The 19,466-nt window shown below is 41.4% G+C and overlaps 1 protein-coding gene across 4 annotated transcripts; it reads left to right on the top strand.

The window, feature by feature from the left end:
- The first annotated feature begins 84 nt into the window (after window positions 1-84).
- On the top strand, window positions 85-17,748 carry YBX1 (Y-box binding protein 1). Of its 4 annotated transcripts, none has more exons than XR_014054393.1 (8): window positions 85-389; window positions 1,059-1,122; window positions 9,448-9,481; window positions 12,151-12,240; window positions 12,538-12,840; window positions 12,956-13,051; window positions 16,227-16,492; window positions 17,360-17,748. XR_014054393.1 is itself a non-coding variant. In XM_081492313.1 (8 exons), exons 1-7 carry the CDS (start codon window positions 224-226, stop codon window positions 16,459-16,461), a joined length of 975 nt encoding a protein of 324 aa, XP_081348439.1. In that variant the 5' UTR covers window positions 85-223; the 3' UTR covers window positions 16,462-16,492; window positions 17,360-17,748. The 4 variants fall into 4 exon arrangements, 3 of the variants coding, with proteins under 3 accessions (XP_081348439.1, XP_081348438.1, XP_081348440.1); XM_081492313.1 differs by having other exon boundaries at window positions 12,956-13,038; XM_081492312.1 differs by having other exon boundaries at window positions 12,956-13,038; window positions 16,206-16,492.
- Window positions 17,749-19,466: the final 1,718 nt, after the last annotated feature.

The following is a 19,466-nucleotide window of genomic DNA, read 5'->3' as shown; positions in this document are numbered from 1 at the left end:
AGATTGACAACACTACTGACGAGTGAACGATGCTTAGGGCGGGTCGGGCGCAGGGCTTATCCCGCCCGTCCCGCCATTCTCGCTAGTTCGATCGGTAGCGGGAGCGGAGAGCGGACCCCAGAGAGCCCTGAGCAGCCCCACCGCCGCCGCCGGCCTAGTTACCATCACACCCCGGGAGGAGCCGCAGCTGCCGCAGCCGGCCCCAGTCACCATCACCGCAACTATGAGCAGCGAGGCCGAGACCCAGCAGCCGCCCGCCGCCCCCCCCGCCGCCCCCGCCCTCAGCGCTGCCGACACCAAGCCCGGCACGACGGGCAGCGGCGCAGGGAGCGGCGGCCCGGGCGGCCTCACATCGGCGGCGCCTGCCGGCGGGGACAAGAAGGTCATCGGTGAGGACCGGACGTGGACGGGGGTGGGGCAAGGAGGGGAGTCTGGCGGCGGAACCGTTACCCGAAGCGGGGCGAGCCGGCGGGGACCGACTCGGCGGCGCGCGGCCGCCCCTCCCCCAGGCCCCCCCACTCGCGCCCTCGCGGACGCTGGCCCGCCCGGTCCGCGTGCCCGGCAAGCGCGCGCGCGCGCACCGCCTCCCGCGCCCCCTGCGGACCCCGCACGGCCGCGCGCCCCTCCCCCTGTGCGGCCGCGCGCCGCCGACCGCGTGTGCGGCAGGGTCCCTCCCCTCCGTGCCCGCCGGCCGCGTGCGCCCGGGCCCGCACGCCGTTGTTCCGTCCCCCACCCGCTCCCTTCCGCGTGTACCCTGAGGGCGCGGCGCGCCGCCTACGCAGGCCGGAGTGGGCCGGGCGGCTTCCCCCTTCTCACGTGCTCGCCGCCGCCCGCGGTCCCCGCGCACACCCAGCTCGGGCCCGCGCCTGCCCGGGGGCCTCTGCTGCGGTGGGTTCACCCACGTGGACCGCGCGGATGGCTGGCGGGCCCTGGGGAAAAAGGCTGTCAGGTGGCCGCGAGCCGCTGCCAGGGAATGCGTGAGCCACCGGATGCTGAAGCGTGGCGGTTTTAAAAAAGGACGTCTAGTAATTGTGGGTTTTTTTTCCTCTCTCCTTCAGCAACGAAGGTTTTGGGAACAGTAAAATGGTTCAATGTAAGAAACGGATATGGTTTCATCAACAGGTGAGGTGACCGCCGCTGAAGCCCTGTCCTGCCTCTTGCATTGCTCTCCTCCATCTGTAGGCTTTACGAACTTGGGGTTGTTGGGGTGTAGGTTGCCACCCCTGTAGTGCTAGTGGGGTTTTGTTTTCCTTGGTGACCGAAAGGATTAGGAGACCTAGAGATTGTCTTTGTTTTATAGCTAAAGGTTGATCTCTAGCTAACTTGAAAGGTACAAAGCGATTTAAAAGGCAAGCAGAATGAGTGAGCCATCTCTTACCAGTTAGGGCGAACTGAGAAAGCTAAGATCTGGTGTGGTTCTGTTAGGCTTAGACCACTCGCGTTTTTATCCGTCATCCTTTTCTATGTTACTGAAATTGATATTTTAAAATGTGAGCCGCTGATTATTATGTAGGTTATTTACAACTTGTTAACCTTTGGAGGTAGTGTGATTTGACAATGCAAGTATGTCATTTTGACTAAGGTCTTACTGCCTTATTCCTCCTATTTCCTTGTCCCCCCAAATCGTACCTGTTAAAGCTTTGGTTGTAGCTTATAGTGACCTTAGTTAGTCCACGATAACATTATTCTTTGTATTTGAAGGCAGAGCTGCAAACTGCATCTTTAGGATTAATCCTTTGGTTTGTTTGTAGCAGTAGTGATGGTGATGGCAGTTCACCTACAGTGCTCTTCGTGGTCCCTGTCAGCCGGGCATCTTTTCCAAGATGGCTGCCCAGGCTGGTAGTGCAGTTACAGGGTGTAGAGCACTGTGCATGCTAACAGCAGTGTTGGCCTTGCAGGTATGATGCGGTCATCTTAGCGTTTTCTTTCTTACACCCCTGTTACACTGGATGTTTGAAAGAACTTCAAGAGTAAGAAGTAATACCAAATGTTTCTGAAAAGGACACTACTGAGGGAAACCAAGTGGGCAAGATCAAGCCCTAGACACAGAATTGGCTGGCGAAAACCCATTAGTTACTCAAACCCTCAGAGAGCAAAAGAGATTGTAAATTTGTTGGTCTGTTTTCCACGTTTGCAGTTGAAGGGAAACGTTTTGTTTCTTCCAAAATCTTTTAGAAATTTTCCATCTGTTCTTACGCTGCCTTGAGACAGGCCAAGGCCATATTTTTTCATCAGTTTTTTGATAATGGGTTACTAGCGAGGAAGGAAGGGACTGCTTTGATGCCAATGTTGGATTGACCACTTTTTAGGTGATCTCCGAATTTGTTAGCATTTCAGTTAGTATTTCAGTCTTACTCTGATCCTCCTTACTGGCCTCACCCTTAAACCAGAGCCTTTCGAATTTGTGTGCTTACCTTGAAAGGGGTAAAAGTGCACATTCCTGAGTTCTTTCTTCTCAGCTTAGATTCATTAGGTCTGGGGTACATTTTTTAAGGAGAATTCCAGGTGATTATAGCTTGCGAGCCTTAGCTTGAGAAACACTGCTTTTGACCTTTGACCCAGTGTGGTGATAGGCTATCACAGGTGTGCCTGTTAGGAGTGATCTATAATTTGCAGCCTTTTAAGTAATTTGTGTGTGTGTTTTAAAGATTGTAGCATATATGTGCCTTCTGTTTTGCTGCATTTGTTAAATGGATCTAGATTATATTTGTAAGTGAACAATTGATAATCCAAGATAAAAGCAGTTCTTCGTGTTCTAAGTTTTTATTCAGTGAGATACCATTCCTTTATCCATCTAACTTGTAATCAACTCTTTTGATCATCAGATAGGGCAAGTTAAATGTAAGTTGGCTTTTAATGATCCTTTGTTTGGATTGTCTTAACCACAGTGTTTTGTCAAACTAACTAACTGGTTCAAATAAATGTGCTTCACATTTCTAAACTGGTCATCTCAATGATTCAGAGACTTTTGAACAAGACACTGTAAAACCTAACAGAAGTTAAGTCCAGGAGAGGTTTACCTTGCTTAAGGGAAAATGTATAGCAAGTGGTTCAGGGCTGTAGGCACCTGGCTTTCCTGAGAGAGAGAGAGAGAGTGTGTGTGTGATGTGTGCTGTTTTTGAGGATGCAGTGTATGGGATGATTAGTACAGCTCTAATTTTAACCTTGGAATTCTATGAATTATGTATTTTAGGTTCTTTAAGTTTTTACAATTTGTTAAAAATATATTTTTAATGTAAAAGTTCCCTTTAAAGGAATGTATTTTCATTATAAATTTTTTGCTTGTGATAATTGTTAAAGCCTTGTTAGAATTATTTTTTTAAGGATTGTATTGTATGAAAGGTGCCAAATAAATAAGACTATGTTGATTTTAACACAGCAAATTTTTTGGCTTTGTTTTTTTAGGCTATGTAGTCTAGGAATTCATTATTATTCCTTTGTGTTCTGTGACTGTGAAAGATAATTGGATTATGTGACTAGAGGGGTTTATTAACCCCCAGAATTATTTTTCATTTTATAATGAAAAACTTCACTCAAGACTGTTGGAGATAGCATTAGAAGGATGGCATGGGGTCAGTGGTTTCAGGGTTTGATCCTCTGATTTTCAATCTAGAAACTGTTTCCTCTTTTGCTTCCAGGTGTTGAGGATTAATCCATGTTCACCAAATTTAAGAAAGATTGACATGGATCAGTAACAATTTATTTTCCAGTTGGACATGCATCTTTCAGTGACCAGAATAGAAATATTTTTCTGTTATCCAGAGTAGTTAAAATACTAAAGAAATTTGGCCAAGAAATTTGGAGCAAAGAGAATCAAATACAGAAGAGATCACAAACTGGTAATGTGCCTAATCTGTGAGTTTTTTAAGAGCTGTTGTTTTAGTTCGGGGGCCTTTAGTTCCATGTAAGTGAAAATCGGCTCGTATGGGTGCTGCCACCTGTAATCAGGGCGTGTGTTCCCTTTCACCACATCTTTCAGGCTTAGTTCTCTCCTGTCTGGCCTCTCCTAATATGCATTTGTGTTTGTTACTTATTACCCAGGGTCTAGGAAAGGCTCAGCTGTCCCTCCCTAGAAAGATGCTATATCATGGCTCTCCGGTTTGGTCTCCCTTTAGGGGGCCTCCCTATTGGGGATTTCATGTGTATATAACTGATTCTTCATTACAGTGGTGGTAAGAGTAGCTAATGTTTATCAAATCTTTATGCCAGGAACTATAGTAAATGCTTAAAGTCAACTAATGGATTTAATCCTCGACATTTCAGGTATAGGTACCGTTCCATGGCACAGAGAGGTTGAGTAAACTTGCTCCAAGAGGTGTGGATAGTAAGGAGCAGAGCTGGAATTTGAACTTATTTTCTCACACTGGAGTTTGTGTGCCCTAACTGCTGTTATGCTGTCTGCCAAGTCTTCAATTTGGTTGTTTCCATATGGTTACAGATTGGGGTGGTGGGGCGGGGGGAGTGGTATTCTTTGCCATTTGAAAGGTTCTTAAATGGTATCTAGCCTGTCACTAGGGCTCCTGTATGCTGCTGGTTCCCCAGATTTGAAAAGCTTTCTACTTCTCATTGCCTGTTTCATGTAGCTAGGGATTGCCATAATATAGTTCTAGTTTAGTGTGCAGATTGTCTACCTAATATTGGGAGGCAATTAAGGAATTACAGGAGAGAGTACTAGGCTTTATCTTTAAACTCATTCTGTTTTTATATGATCTGTGAATCAGGAACCAGTTTTGCCTTTTAAATGTTTAAAAAAGAGGAAAATATACAGCAGTCTGTAACCCTACAAAGCCCGTTTTGTTTCAAGTATTGACTTGGTTGTACTGGGTCTTAGTTTTCATGTGGAAATCTAGTTCCTTGACCAGGAACTGAACCCACGCCCCCTTGCATTGGGAGTGTGTAGTCTCGGCCACTGGACCACCAGGGAAGTCCCACAAAGCCTGTTAACTTTAAAAGTTTGTAGACCTGTAGAAAGATGATTGCCAAGCCTCTTAGGCTATAGAAGTCAAACTGATCATAGCTGAATCACATGGGAAGAGCCAAGAAATCATAAGTAGTCTGTAACATAAATGAGTAAATGCTGTGGCACTAGAGGAAACTTGAAGATTTGATGGTGTGCTAAGGGGGCTGGAGGCGTTAAAAGACATTTGAGTGGTCCCCCAAGTCTCATGTGTCATTGGCAGTCTTTTCAAAAACAGACCTGTGGTTCTTAAGACCACAGTGGCTTGTATGTAGAGCGCTTGAGGATTGATTCATGTGCTGGTTGTTAGGCACTGATCGTGAGTTGGCCAGAAGTCATTTCACCAAGTTGTTGAGAGTTGAAACTTTTGTGTTTATAGCTATAGGATTATAAATTAATTTATGCTCTTGGGCATGTTAAATTATTAATGGCTTGGTGTGGTGGCCTTCAGATAATGGCGTAAGAGCATTTATTGACAGTTGTGGGTAGATATGCTTACATATGGTATGTCTCCTTTCGGGCAATACTGTGGATTGGCACCTAGTAAAAAGAATGTTTCCTAAAATTTGGAAAGTTGGCTACATGCTTTTTTACCTTCATTGTGCTACGTTAGGGATTTTGAAGAGACTTTCATTTTCTTTAGATCCCTGCAGGACTTCCTTTTTCTTTGGCATTCTCTTAACTTAAAATGGCATCCCCTTTTCTTCAGTCTCTTGCTATCTGTGTGATTTCTTTTTCCTTGACGTCACTACTGTGTTATATGCTGAATAAGAACAAAATTATATCAGTACTTTTAGATAGGTGAGAAAGCTGTGTTTCCATTTAAAATTTTTTTCAGTAGCGAATAGTGTTCTGTGAACACCGAGGAGTAGAGTAGAATACAGTACACACTCTCCGTGACTGGGGAACGGAGGGATGAGTGTGTGACACGTGGGACGACACTGTTGGGACACTGTGACTCTATGCTGTCCAGTACGGCAGTGGATACGTGCGGCTGTTGAAGGTTTGAGAAACTGAATGTGAAATACTTCCAACAGTTAATGTTGACCAAAATATTGAAATGATGAAATTCATTTTACTTGTCTTTACTTTTTTTTAAGGCCACTAGGAAACAAACTTAGATATTTCACTTCACAAATAAGGCAGCTTGCCCAAGATTATGTAGTTAATAATGGGAATAGCCAGGATTCCAACCTTGGCTCCAGTGATTTCGGTAAGGAGCTCTTAACCATTGTGTTCTATATCCCATCTTGCCACTCTCGCCTCCTCCTTTGATTGATATGCCTTAACATACTGTAATATGCAGCTGTGTTTGGTGATTCAGCTGCTGTATTAGACTGGAATGGTGGCAGCCTTCTAGACAGAAATTGTTGAGAGTAGACCATGTCTTATTTTTATTTCCGGTGCATAGCACAATGCCCAGTTAGCTAGCACAAGTAAATACCCAAGGTTATTAAAGAATTGAATGAGGCCTTTGGGTTTGCTGTTCTTTCATTGTCAGTCCTGTGGCTTATGGTAGATCAGAGGAAGAACTAATAAGGTGGAATAATATGAAAGAATAGACTTTGGGAAAAAGTTAAAAGTGGCAGTAATTGGGAATCAACATACCCACACAGAACAGAACTGGTTTTATGTGGCTTGTGAGCAAAGAATGGTGTTTGCATTTTCCATGTGTTGAGGGTGGTGAGGGGGCAATATGTAGCAGAACCCTGGTCCAGTTATTTATTACTGTCCTCTCCCAAAATTAGAGAAACCACATGCTGTAATCTACCTCTAAAGCAGAAATATGTAAAGATTTCCGAACTGGTCCTTTTTGAGTTCTCAACATGATAGATAAAGACCAGGGCCTGTAGAGTCGGATTCTACCACTGTATGCAGATGACCACATACTTCATTTTCCTAATTTGTAGGATGGGTGGTTAATATAAATAAAAGCACCCACCTTGGCATTGTGAGGATTGGTTTGGTAAAATGCTTGGCAAAGTATCTGGCACTTAAACCCTCATAGTATAAGCTGTTACGTATCTAAGCTTTTCCCCTGTATAACAAGTTGAACTAGACCAACTGACTGGAGAAGTATTTGGTGAATTTTTAAAATATTCCTTTTACAGCCCTAAAGTAAAATTAATAGACAACTGCTTTTCTTTTTATTGTGGTGTGTATTTTCGGTCTGTAAATGCCTGTTTGCAGCTACATTAGAAAAAATGATATATTGGCTACCCAGATACATGGGCAGCATTATTGTTAGTAATGAAAAATTCCTCTCTTGAAAGTTACCCCCCCCTTTTTAAGGAAATTTTAATGCATATTAAAACCATAAAGTATTTTTTTTCCCAAAACTCAAGTAATTTACTTACATGGAAGTCCAGTACCAAATATCCTTTACCTTGGTCATCTAGCAAGTCTTATATCCTTTACTCCCATTAATGAAAGTAATGTCCCCCTGTCTTTGGAACAACCTTAGAGCTTGAAATTCAGTTGTGTTGCATTTGAAAACTAGTGGCTATGGAGTTGTGTGATGTATGTGGGTCTATTTGACAGATGGATACTCCAACCAGCTGTTAATTCCTAAGTGTTCCTAATACTCAATGGGGCTTCCCTGATGACTCAGTGGTAAAGAATCTACCTGCCATTGCAGGAGACTCTCATTTGATCCCTGGGTTGGGAAGATCCCCTGGAGAAGGAAATGACAACCCACTCCAGTTCTCTTGCTTGGGAAATCCCGTGGACAGAGGAGCCTGGCAGGCTACAGTCCATGAGGTTGCAGAGTCAGACACGACTTAGTGACTAAACAACAATACTCAACTAGTTGATAAGGTCAGTTTTCACTCACCCTGCCTTGGGTGGGGGGCAGTGTGTGTGTGTGAAGATTTGAAGTTAATCCTGTTTCCATAAATATCTTCTTGTTATGATAATCCCAAGCTATATGGATTCTTGGGTGCATAAACACTAGAATATTGAGTCCTTTCTCAACTCTGACCTACTGACAACAGGGTGGGGTGAGTCAGTAAAGGTCTAGAAATGTTGCTCCTCCAGTGGTTCTTTTTACTAATAGTATCATCACATTAATTCCCAATCTCTAGAGAGTCAAATCATTCACCACTGCCCCCTCACTTCTGACATCCATTCATTCACAGTTTTTCCCCTATTAAGTTAAGAATGGTATCTCAAATCTACTCTCTCACCCACACAGCCGCAAAAGCTGGGTCACATTCTTCAGCCAACTTGAATTTGCTAGTTGTTGGTTTTTACTCATGTCCATGACCTCTCCACTGGGAACATCTTCCTCATTTTCCAGTGAACTCATCTAAGACTCAGGGCAAATGTTGCTTCCTTTAACACTTACTTGTGAAGCCCTGAAGCAATATTTCAACCATTTTTGCTTAACAACAGAGTAAAGATTGGTGTGGGTTTCCCAGGTAGTTCTGTGGTAAAGAATCTGCCTGCGGTGCAGGAGACCTAGGTTCAGTCCCTGGGTTGGGAAGATCCCCTGGAGAACGACGTGGCAACCCACTCCAGTATTCTTGCCTGGGAAATCCCACGGAGAGAGGAGCCTGGTGGGCTGCAGTCTATGGGGTCACAAAAGAGACAACTAAACAACAACAAAGATTGGTGTAAAAAGGATGTCTTAAAATGAAGTAAAAGAGGGTTGTGTGCAAGTGAAAAGTTGCGTCAAAACTTCACTTCCTTGGTTCTCTGACACAAGCAATGCTTGCCATGTGAATGATGTCAATAATGGTAGTGTTCGTGTTTGTACTTCATTGTAATTGGTCACTTTATTTTAATCATTATTTTTAAGAGCAGTTTCTGTTCATAGCAAAGTTGAACAGAAAATACCGAGTTCCCATGTACCCCACGCCTACAGATTGTATCCGTGACCACCTCTCCTATTCTATACCAAGTGATAACATTTGTTAAAATTGATAAATCTACATTTGACACCATTATTGCTCAAAGTCTATAGTTTATATCTAGGGCTCACTCCTGGTATTGTACATTCTGAGGTCATCCTTATGACCCTCAATGAAAGTTGAGAATTGGGAATGGTGAAGATGAAGTAGGAAGGAAGCTAGTAATTGGTGAGAGGATGTTCATGGTCTCTTCTATTTAAGTTAGTAACGATGCTCTTAGAGGTACGAATGGCTTGTGCTGGAATACATTTAATGTTTAGTAGGATGAGAAGTGACAATATATGTTGCTAGTCACTTCTATCCTCTTAATGGCTTTGTAGGTCACACTTTTATTTGTCTTTTTCCTTTTTTAATCCTTCTAAGGTAGGTGGTGAGACAGTTGTTAGTAAAACCATTGTGACTTACTGGTTGTGTTTTTGTTTCGATTCTTAATTTCCTTCCTAATGGCTGGTTGGCAGCCAGGAAAGTCTCTAAAAAGGGGAGGGGAAGGCACAAAGGATCAAGCGTATTCTTAATCTTTGGCAACATGAAATGTAATGTTCAGTTTTCTAACTTGTTCTACTTGGTTCTGTCTTGTAGGAATGACACCAAGGAAGATGTATTTGTACACCAGGTGAGTGCTCCTGTAGCTATTTACACTTCTGGCTCAACGCTTGTGAGAAGAAAAGGGTGTATGTCTTCTAACTATTTTTCCTTGTAAAAAAGGTTTATTAAGTTCACTTACCAAACCATTTAGTTCCCACAGGAAGAGGGGTAGTACAGCTTAAATGTGTACATTAAAACATTGTGTTGGCAGTTCACTTAATTAAAATAGGCCTTTCATGTTGGTATTTTGTTTTGTTAATAGCTGTAGCTTTTTAAAATGTTGAATCTGCTTGATTCCTTACACTAAATTTTCAAGCCTTATTTCAGACAAACTGAAAACCTCCATTAATCTAAATTTGAACTATACTGTTGCTGTCCATAACACAAAGTTTGACAACATGTTCTCAAATGCTGTTAGTTACCTCTGACAGATGACAGTAATGATGGGGGAAATAGGCCAAAGCTGCAAAATACATTGATTTGAGACAAATGTTGAAAAACTGGACATTGTAGCATAGATCCTTCTGTTTATTCTAAAGTGCTTTGAATGGGTAAGATGTGTTTTTATGTTTGGAGAATTTTTACCAGCTTGGGACATTTAGAAATCCTTGCTAGTTTAAGGTTAAGTGAAAGGGTGGTATGATGGCAAGGTTGGTAATTACTTATTAAGTAGTTTTTAGATTAGCCTCAGTGTTTGAGAGGAAAAGACTGACAGGATAGGTGCCACCTGCCAACCTTTCCTCCACAAGTTCTATTTAAGGAAAGTATTTTGGGGAACTTTAAACATGAAGTTTATTGTTTAAGCTGCTGCCAAATGAACACTAATATTTGAACCTTAAGTATATCATAGGCTTCATTGGACTTAATTTTCTTCATAGGAATGCAATGGGTAGGAAAAATGTTTAGGAATGTGTACTTCTATGAATTCTGGGGCAGGGGGGGTTGGTTTGTTTTTTTACTAAGACTATTGAAATATTATTGACTTCTATTGAAAATCACTCGTTAAGAACTTTATAACCACTGTACTGTAATGTAGACATCAAAAGACAAAGTCAGTCTCCACCCTCGTGCCTTATTCAGGCAGGTGTGAGCTTGCTGGCAGCATACTCCTTGGAAAGACTGCCTTAAGTTGGTGTTGTGTAGCTCTCTACATTGACCTGTAGACCACTCAGTGGCAATTGAGGGCGAAACCAGATCAGTTTCTAGGTACATCCAAAACCCTGTTTTCTAAACAAATACAGAACTGCTCAGGCAAAATATTGTATTAAAACAAATGTTTGTTTTATAAAATTGAATACCAATACTTAATCTGTTTCTTACTTCCTTCTGCATATTCGAAGGAATTTGCAGACTTGGGAACAAGAGACAGACAGCAAGGCTTGCCAGTCTTGCTGCCTGTAGGCAACAGTGAAGGGTCTGGGGATGTGCAGGAGAGAATTGATACTGACCAGAATAAAAGTTTGGGGTTTTAATTAACCCATAGTTCTCTATCCTCTATGACTGCAGATAATTGAGAGTTACATGAAAGGTATGAAAACTTTGTGACAGTTTAGATGACAGATGAGATCAATTATTTGGCTGAACACATGTCACCCACTTGTACCAACCCACAAGTTGTCACCAATATGCTTTCCTCTTTATTTTGGAGGTGGTTTCAACATTTAGTTGTTTCTTAGGACTTTGGCTGCTCAGGTCTTGGTGGTGGTACAAGGAGACTGCAGTTCTGGGCAACTTTAGCTTAATTGGCTTCAGATTTGTTGGTTGTCCTGCCTCCTCTGGAATAGAAATGCATGGGTGATCCCGTAATGGATACCACTGTGATATAGTAGAATGAACATGGGATTTGGAGTCCCGAGACCTGGATTTAGAAAAGCCCATACTTTGCCACTTACTGTGCGACCTTGGGCAAGTCACCCGACTTTTAAAGCCTGTTTTATTACCTTAAAAGAGGAATGAATAATGGTGCCTCACATCATCTTCATAATGCAATTGAGTGGGTAATGCATGAAAGTACTTTATGAAAGTATTACAAATGTGAGATATTATTCTTCCCCTTTAGTTTTGTTTTACTAGTCTGGAGAATGAGTAACAATGAGAGATTTAATGTATTCTGGGGAGGAAATAACCAACAGAATATTAAAAGTGGCCTAGTTAATTCATGGGAATTGCATTTCCATCGAAGTATTCCCACAATCAGGTTGGAAGGGATTTTGGTTGACATTTGTAACAGAGTTTGATATGGTAACACAGGAACAAAGTTGGTTTGGTCAACTTTGCAGCATGCAAAACTAAACTCGCCTGTCATCTAAACTGGCCCTGCGTGGGGCCAGCTTCTACTATTAAGTGCAGTCTTTGGGTATAGGTGGATATCCTCATTTTGTTCAAAGCTACATATAATGCTTTTGCAAAAAGCATTTTAAAATATATGTTTATAGTTGTGTTTGTCTTGCGTGTTAAATTACTTGTTTTAGTTTGGAAAATAGTGATAAAAGGCTGGGGCCTTGTAAGATTGGAGTATTTTGGTTGAGGTTGGGGGTAGCACCGGTCCTTGTTTTCCTAAATTTATTGATGGTTTGGTCTTATTTAAAGCTAATTTTATGTGTATATATCCAAGTTAATATTGACTCTGGTACATTTTAAATGAAAAAGCACATTATTCTCCCCTATTAATCTATTTTTGGAATGTGATATTACTAGACTGCCATAAAGAAGAATAACCCCAGGAAGTACCTTCGCAGTGTAGGAGATGGAGAGACTGTGGAGTTTGATGTTGTTGAAGGAGAAAAGGTGAGGATGCTTTTTGTGTAAAGGTTTGACTTCAGTATGGAAATATTTTGGAGATCTCATCCATTAGGATGGTGGCTCTGAGGTGGATGGATGGGTCAGGTGACCACTTGAACACAGGTGCACCAACCCTAATGTGCTGGCTGCAGTTAGAGGGCTACCTCTTCAGAACAGTGAGGAACTAGTGTTTAATCATTTCTATGCACCCCTGGCCACAGAGACCCTTTTGTATTTTTTGTGTAAGTTTTGTTGAGTGTACTTAATTCCGTTGTCACTATCACTATATGATGGCTTTTGTAGGGTGCGGAGGCAGCAAATGTTACAGGCCCTGGTGGAGTTCCAGTGCAAGGCAGTAAATATGCAGCAGACCGTAACCATTATAGACGCTATCCACGTCGCAGGGGTCCTCCACGCAATTACCAGCAGAATTACCAGAATAGTGAGAGTGGGGAAAAGAATGAGGGATCGGAGAGCGCTCCCGAAGGCCAGGCCCAACAGCGCCGGCCCTACCGCAGGCGGAGGTTCCCACCTTACTACATGCGGAGACCCTATGGGCGTCGACCACAGTACTCCAACCCTCCTGTGCAGGGAGAAGTGATGGAGGTAAACGTGATTTTATTTTCTCTTAACTGCTGCTGTATTCAGAGTTTTGTCTGGTTGGGTTTTTACGCTAATGTAAATTGAGTAAAATTTGGCTTGATTTCCATTGCCTTTTCAGGGTGCTGACAACCAGGGTGCAGGAGAACAAGGTAGACCAGTGAGACAGAATATGTATCGGGGTTATAGACCACGATTCCGCAGGTATGATTTGCATGTAAAAATTTTTTCAAGCATGTATTATGACTCAGCAGCAGCATGCTTCTTCTGCAGGCTTTTTCAGTCATTTGTCTGTTAACACTTCACATTTTCTTTCATCAGATGCCTAAAAGGTGAACCTGAAGTCAGTTATCTTTGAGAATGTGTTCTTTACATCTTTGCTGGCACTGATTAAAAACAGCTTTATAGATGTGGTCTACTTTTTGCAGTTGGTTTTGTTGTTGTTTTACTCTAATGAGGGTATGGAATTTCCCATTTCTGTCCTTTAACAGGTAAGAGAATAGTAGTTTAAACTGCATTGTATTATAACTTTAAGACGTGATTCATTGGGAGGGAGAAAAGTAAAGGTAAGCATACCTTTTTAACGGAAAGTGTTTAATTATTAGAGGAATTAGGGTAGAGCTTCACAGGCCAGACAGGTTTAATGCATATATGTAGTAAAAGGTCTTAGAATATCGAGTCTCCAGATGTGATCCCTAAAACTAACAGGTAGCATACTATTCTAAACCTAGACATAGATACTTCGTTGAAATACTGCAAACAATCACAGTATCAGCTCTTAAATAGTGATAAATGTTAATCTGTGATAGTGATAAACGGTCTAAAGTAGGCTTTCATGCTCTGACCCTTTAAATCCCAAGGGCAGTATCCTTGGTGTGTTTAAAAACAGCACATGAATTTTTGTTGAGTGCTTCAGTTTTACTGTTTGCCTTTTGGTTTAAGTTAGACTTAATGGTCTCATTTGAATATATTTATTAATCTATCGATGAATGCAGGGCTTTCCAAACTAGTCAGGAATTTTTTGTTTGAGTAGTAAATGACACATGCTACTTACAGTCCAGGGGGTGAAATGATTGATGCAGATCCAAGAGCAAATTGTGAGAAATCTGAGATCAGTATACCAGGAGTTTTGCTGAAAGGAAGACAGATGAGGTGGCAGTAAAGGGAAAGGAATCATTAAGAAAGGATTTTTTTGGTTTGAGAAATAAGAGCTTATTTGTAGGCTGAAAAATGCAATTTAAAAAAAGGATAATTGTCAAGGAATTATCTGCTACAGCTATCTTCAGTTAGGATTGGGTTTGGTCCATGTAATGGGTTGGTCTTTTGCTGGGAACCATGGATGTTGCATGTGTAAAAAGCCAGAGTTTATGGGCACCAGTGTGTTGGTAAAGTCAAAAGGAGAGGGGTGAGAGGTTTGGGACAAATATGTGAAATTATCCCTAGAAGAGAAACAGGGGAAATCAAATAACAGTGATCACAAATTTAAAGTGGGTCCACCAAACATGCTTGTGTTTTTCCAGCCATTTTGAGCAGCAGCCTCAGATTAAGCAGAGTTAGATTTCTTCAGCGTTTGTCTACTCAAAGATACTGGGTTTGGGTTTGGTGATGATCATTAATGGTAGACCTTATACTTGGAGAGAAAAGGATTAAGGAAGAGTTAAGGGACAGAATGAGTGACAGGATTGTTGGATTATAGGTCCTAGTGGAAATAAGAGTAGGAGAACAAGACTCCTGGAATACACCAGGAAAATCAGTAAAGGGTGACCAGAGAGTGGAAAGCTTGAAGCTGAGAGAACCTAGGTAGCAAACAAGAATTGGATGGGAGGTAAAGAATCTAAAAGCCCATGTTAATGTGGAACTGTTGTGATAATTATAATAGGAAAAGGGTAGTAAAATGGAACATGACATTAAGATTTGAAAGGTGGGGTTTAGAATTCACTTAGAAGCCACAGTGATAAGGGGTGGGGCAACCACCACTGGAAGGCTACAGGGGAGGGCCAGGGCAGTTTTGCCAAAGACTGGTCAGGAGTTCCCAAAAATGTGGGAAAACCATCTCAGGGGAAGAGGTGGCGGGGGTGGTGGTTGGGAGGGGTCGGTGGAAGATTGGAGGGGCTCGAAGTGAAAAATGGAATCTTAAATAGGAAGTTAGAGCTGGGATGACCTATACAGGTATAAAAGGCGTGCTAATAATCTTGGTGTTTAAAGTGTGTGGACTCGGTGGTTTTTAGTGTATTCACAAAGTTATCCAACCAATGGCTAATTCCAGACATTTTCATCATCCCCCCCCAAAAAAAAAGAAAAAAAAGGCCCTGTATTCATTAACAGTCACTCTCCATTCCCCTCTACCCCAGCCTCTGGCTACCACTAATCTGCTTTCTTATCTCTGTATTTGCCTAGTTTGGACATTTTTGTGTCTGGCTTTCACCTTGTGTATTTTAGTCATTCATGCCTTTATCATTAGTACTTGATTCCTTTTTATGACCAAATCAGGTTCCATTGTATGGATAACACATTTTGTTCTTCGTTAACTTGGTTGATGGGCATTTGGGTTATTTTCACATCTTGTTGTGAATGTTAAAATAATGCATAATGGATATTGTTTTGGATACAGATCTAGAAGTAGAACTGCTAGGTCATTTAGTCGCCAAGCTGTTTTCCAAAGCTGCTGCACCATTTTTATAGTCACACCAGCCAGCAATGCATTGAGAGGTTTCTCCACACCTTCCCCAATATGATTGTTTTCAGCCTTGGGATTATGGCTCTCCTGGTGTGTATGAAGTGGTTTTGATTTGCCTTTCCCAAACTAATGGTTGCTGTGTACTTTGATTTATATGAAGATAATACCTTTTCTCTGGTTTTGATTTCTGCTTTTTTTAACAAATGTTCATTTATAAAGGTTAGCACTTGTTTCCAAACCTGGTTACTTTAATACCCATGTTTTTAAATAGCATCAGGGTATTGATGGTGTTGTACAGCTTTAGTCCTTTCATGGCTAACTTTGGAATAGGCTATACTGTGGGTATTTTGAGTATTGTGAATGTGTTGTTGTTCAATCACTAAGTCATGTCCAAGTCTTTGTGGCCTCATGGACTGCAACACTCGAGGCTCCCCATCCTTCACTTACTATCTCTGAATATATTGGGTTTATATATGGATATATTGGGTAATATGAGACTATTAAAAGCAGTTTTAAATGGTCATCTTAGTTTACATTTCCAAATCCTTTTACCAAGTCATCGTACTCAACTTGTGAAGTAAAAGCCAAGTTTACTCTTTCAGTTTTGATAAATTGCCTTCACACTACTTGATAAACAGGGCAGATGTGTTAACCTGGTGATTTGATTAAAGAAAGAAGGTTTTATCATTGCAAGTTTGCACAATGTTCGTTCCAGGGGCCCTCCTCGCCAAAGACAGCCCAGAGAGGACGGCAATGAAGAAGATAAGGAAAATCAAGGAGATGAGACCCAAGGTCAGCAGCCACCTCAACGTCGGTACCGCCGCAACTTCAATTACCGACGCAGACGCCCAGAAAACCCTAAACCACAAGATGGCAAAGAGACAAAAGCAGCCGATCCACCAGCTGAGAATTCGTCCGCTCCCGAGGCTGAGCAGGGCGGGGCTGAGTAAATGCCGGCTTACCATCTCTACCATCATCCGGGTAAGTAAGCCTCGATGGCCTTCTGACCTCTGGGCAGTCATGAGTGATGTCCATTAGTGAAAGAGAGGAAAACCCAGTTCATCAGGTAAGGTAAGCCACTTAAACTTACAGTGTCTTCCACCCACACTAATCTTAGCATGACTTGAATGTCATTTTGTTAATGGACTATATCAGAGCCATACTTCAGCCTAGCTTTACATTGTATCTCGAGTATTAGGGCCTTTTGTTAACTTTCTTGGATGATTTTACCAGTAAGTTGGAGAAGGAAATGGCAACCCACTCCAGTATTCTTGCCTGGAAAATTCTAGACTGAGGAGCTTGGTGGGCTGTAGTCCATGGGGGTCGTTAAGAGTCGGACATGACTGAGTGCACACACAAACACCAGTGAGCTGAGGAAAGTCTTGCTGACCTTACCCTAACAAGTAATTACGTTGTGATATTCTTCATTTTCAAAAATAAATGGGATAGCTACTCGGATTAAAAACGTAGGTGATGGTGACCAGTATGGTCTGTTTGAGGAAAGTGGTGACTTTGGCATTACATCATCAATTCTAAAATTAAGAGAATTCCCTTTTCACTTGATTCTAGGGGACATGTATTTGTCTCTGTTTGGCTCTAGAATTATCATTTTCAGCCAGTGAGACTTCCCCCCTCTATTTTGAGTGTCAAAAGGACATTCAGAACATACGAGTAACCATTATTATATAGCAATGCCCACTCCTGTTATGAACTGCTTTGTAGAGGTAAACCAATATGAGATGTGTTAATACCTTCCTTACCTAGCTAATTTGATCTGGAGCAATTTGATATACTAAAAGATTATGAACTGCTGAAGGTAATTAAAAAACTTTTTTTTCTCTCTTACAGTTTAGTCATCCAACAAGAAGAAATGAATATGAAATTCCAGCAATAAGAAATGAACAAAAGATTGGAGCTGAAGACCTTAAGTGCTTGCTTTTTGCCTGTTGACCAGATAACTAGAACTATCTGCATTATCTATGCAGCATGGGGTTTTTATTATTTTTACCTAAAGACGTCTCTTTTTGGTAATGACAAACGTGTTTTTTAAAATAAAAAAAGCCTGTTTTTTCTCAATACACCTTTAAAGGTTTTTAAATTGTTTCATATCTGGTCAAGTTGAGATTTTTAAGAACCTCATTTTTAATTTGTAATAAAAGTTTACAGCTTGATTTTTTCAAAAAAAAAAAAGTCAACAAACTGCAAGCACCTGTTAATAAAGGTCTTAAATAATTGTCTTTGTTGTATATTTCTGCCTTGCTTCATTTTAGTTTATAAGTACTTAACTGGTTATTAGCTTAAATCTCTGCAGATAGGTGATACTCAGTGGTATTTACTCAAGGAAATGTTCTTAAGATGTGTAATCGTTTGTTGAGTAGCATACCTGTACTGAAAAATAGAATTCGCTGTGATAATCTGGCCATTTTACTTTCAGTGAGTTCCTTTTACTAGGAGGCAGTGGTAAAGAGAGGGAGTGTTCTAGTGGAGACTAACAGGACTGTGCGTTATTTCAGCCTGCAGATTGAAGGACACCCACCTTAGTTAGCAGATGTCTGCCGCAGAGACTGCTATACTCAGTAAACACAGCTCAGCTCCTTTACTTGGGTACTAGAGATGGTAACCACAAATGATGGAATGCTTGTGGGAAGGCTGCTTAAAGAATATAGAGGTCAGTGACATTCATTTTGTTCTCAGCACCCTTGTAACCTAAGCATGTTCTATATTTTCTAGTGTCTTACTTTCCTTTATGGAATAATTAATGACTGCTGTCCAGAGACATTCTGGATCGTTCTGGCCAGCTTTTGAGACCTTGGGGATATACAGTTGGCTAGAGTGGCATATCTGGAAGTCGTGAAGTGCTGTGTGCCTGTCCAGAATGGGCTTGGCATTTACAGAACAGAGAGTTGCATTGCAGTGGTAGTTTTAGTTCAGGGGACTGGCGAATAAAGTGGGGAAAAAACAGGCAAGTAGCTGGGCTAGTATCAGTTAACACTTCGAAATGCCTTTTCTGAATTTGGGACCAACTCTTTGGATGATATGGACAATTGAGCACTGCTCGTGGTATGTAAAATATAGTGTTTTTTTTAACAGTTGCATGCATTAGGATATATGTTGCGGAAAATGATTTCAACATTGCTTATATAATCCAATAATGTAAGACTGTGATTTTGAAAACCGTGGCAAGGAGGAAAGCTTTTTGTGATGTAGTCTTGCTGCCAGTGTTGCAAACAACAATGTTTTTCTCCTGTGTATTTTTCTCATGTCACCCAGCACATCATGCTGAATTCATTACGTACAAGGACTAGAGAGGGGCAGTGGCAGCAGTGCTCCGCTGCAGCAATTTCCTCTGACAGCTCTACCCTAGTTGCTTACCCATGAGTCTGGTTTTCTCGCTGTAACAGTTTGAATACCTCATGTTCCTGAAGACCTGTGTGGCTGGAGCACAGTGAGCACAGAAGGTGGTAAGGAACTGAGTGCCAAGTCAGTCAAGTTTATTGTCTGTTTTGTTCTTTAAAATTAAGTTAGGATACTTTTGGTTTCTGTTGAAGCTTGTACTGAATGGCCTAGGAAGTCAGGTAATACTTAAGGAATAGGTGATAGTGGTAACAAACCAGAAAAGCTTGTAGTCAATAATGGATAATTTATTAGTAAAAGAGCTAAAATTTATTTCATATAATAAGAAATATAGTAGTATCAAGGAAATGTATGTAGGACTAAGTAACATTTTCCAAATATCTGGGAGGAAGCAAAACTATTGAAAGACGTTAAAGCAAAATGAAAATTTACATGTTCATGGATATTGAGAATGATATCAATCCATCTATTCAATTTTTTTTTAATGACATTTTTGGGTTTTAGAAAAGATGAGAGATTGGAGGTTAGAGGAGAGAAAAAGATGTAAAATAGTTGTCTTGGAGAAGAGGAAAATAAGTATACCAAGGAAGTAGACCCGCCA

The sequence above is a fragment of the Giraffa tippelskirchi genome, chromosome 5, assembly GCF_054371585.1.
Source record: "Giraffa tippelskirchi isolate mGirTip1 chromosome 5, T2T-mGirTip1v1.2.pri, whole genome shotgun sequence".
In the NCBI taxonomy this organism is placed as follows: Eukaryota; Metazoa; Chordata; class Mammalia; order Artiodactyla; family Giraffidae; genus Giraffa; species Giraffa tippelskirchi.
This window is presented reverse-complemented; position numbering and strand designations above follow the sequence as displayed.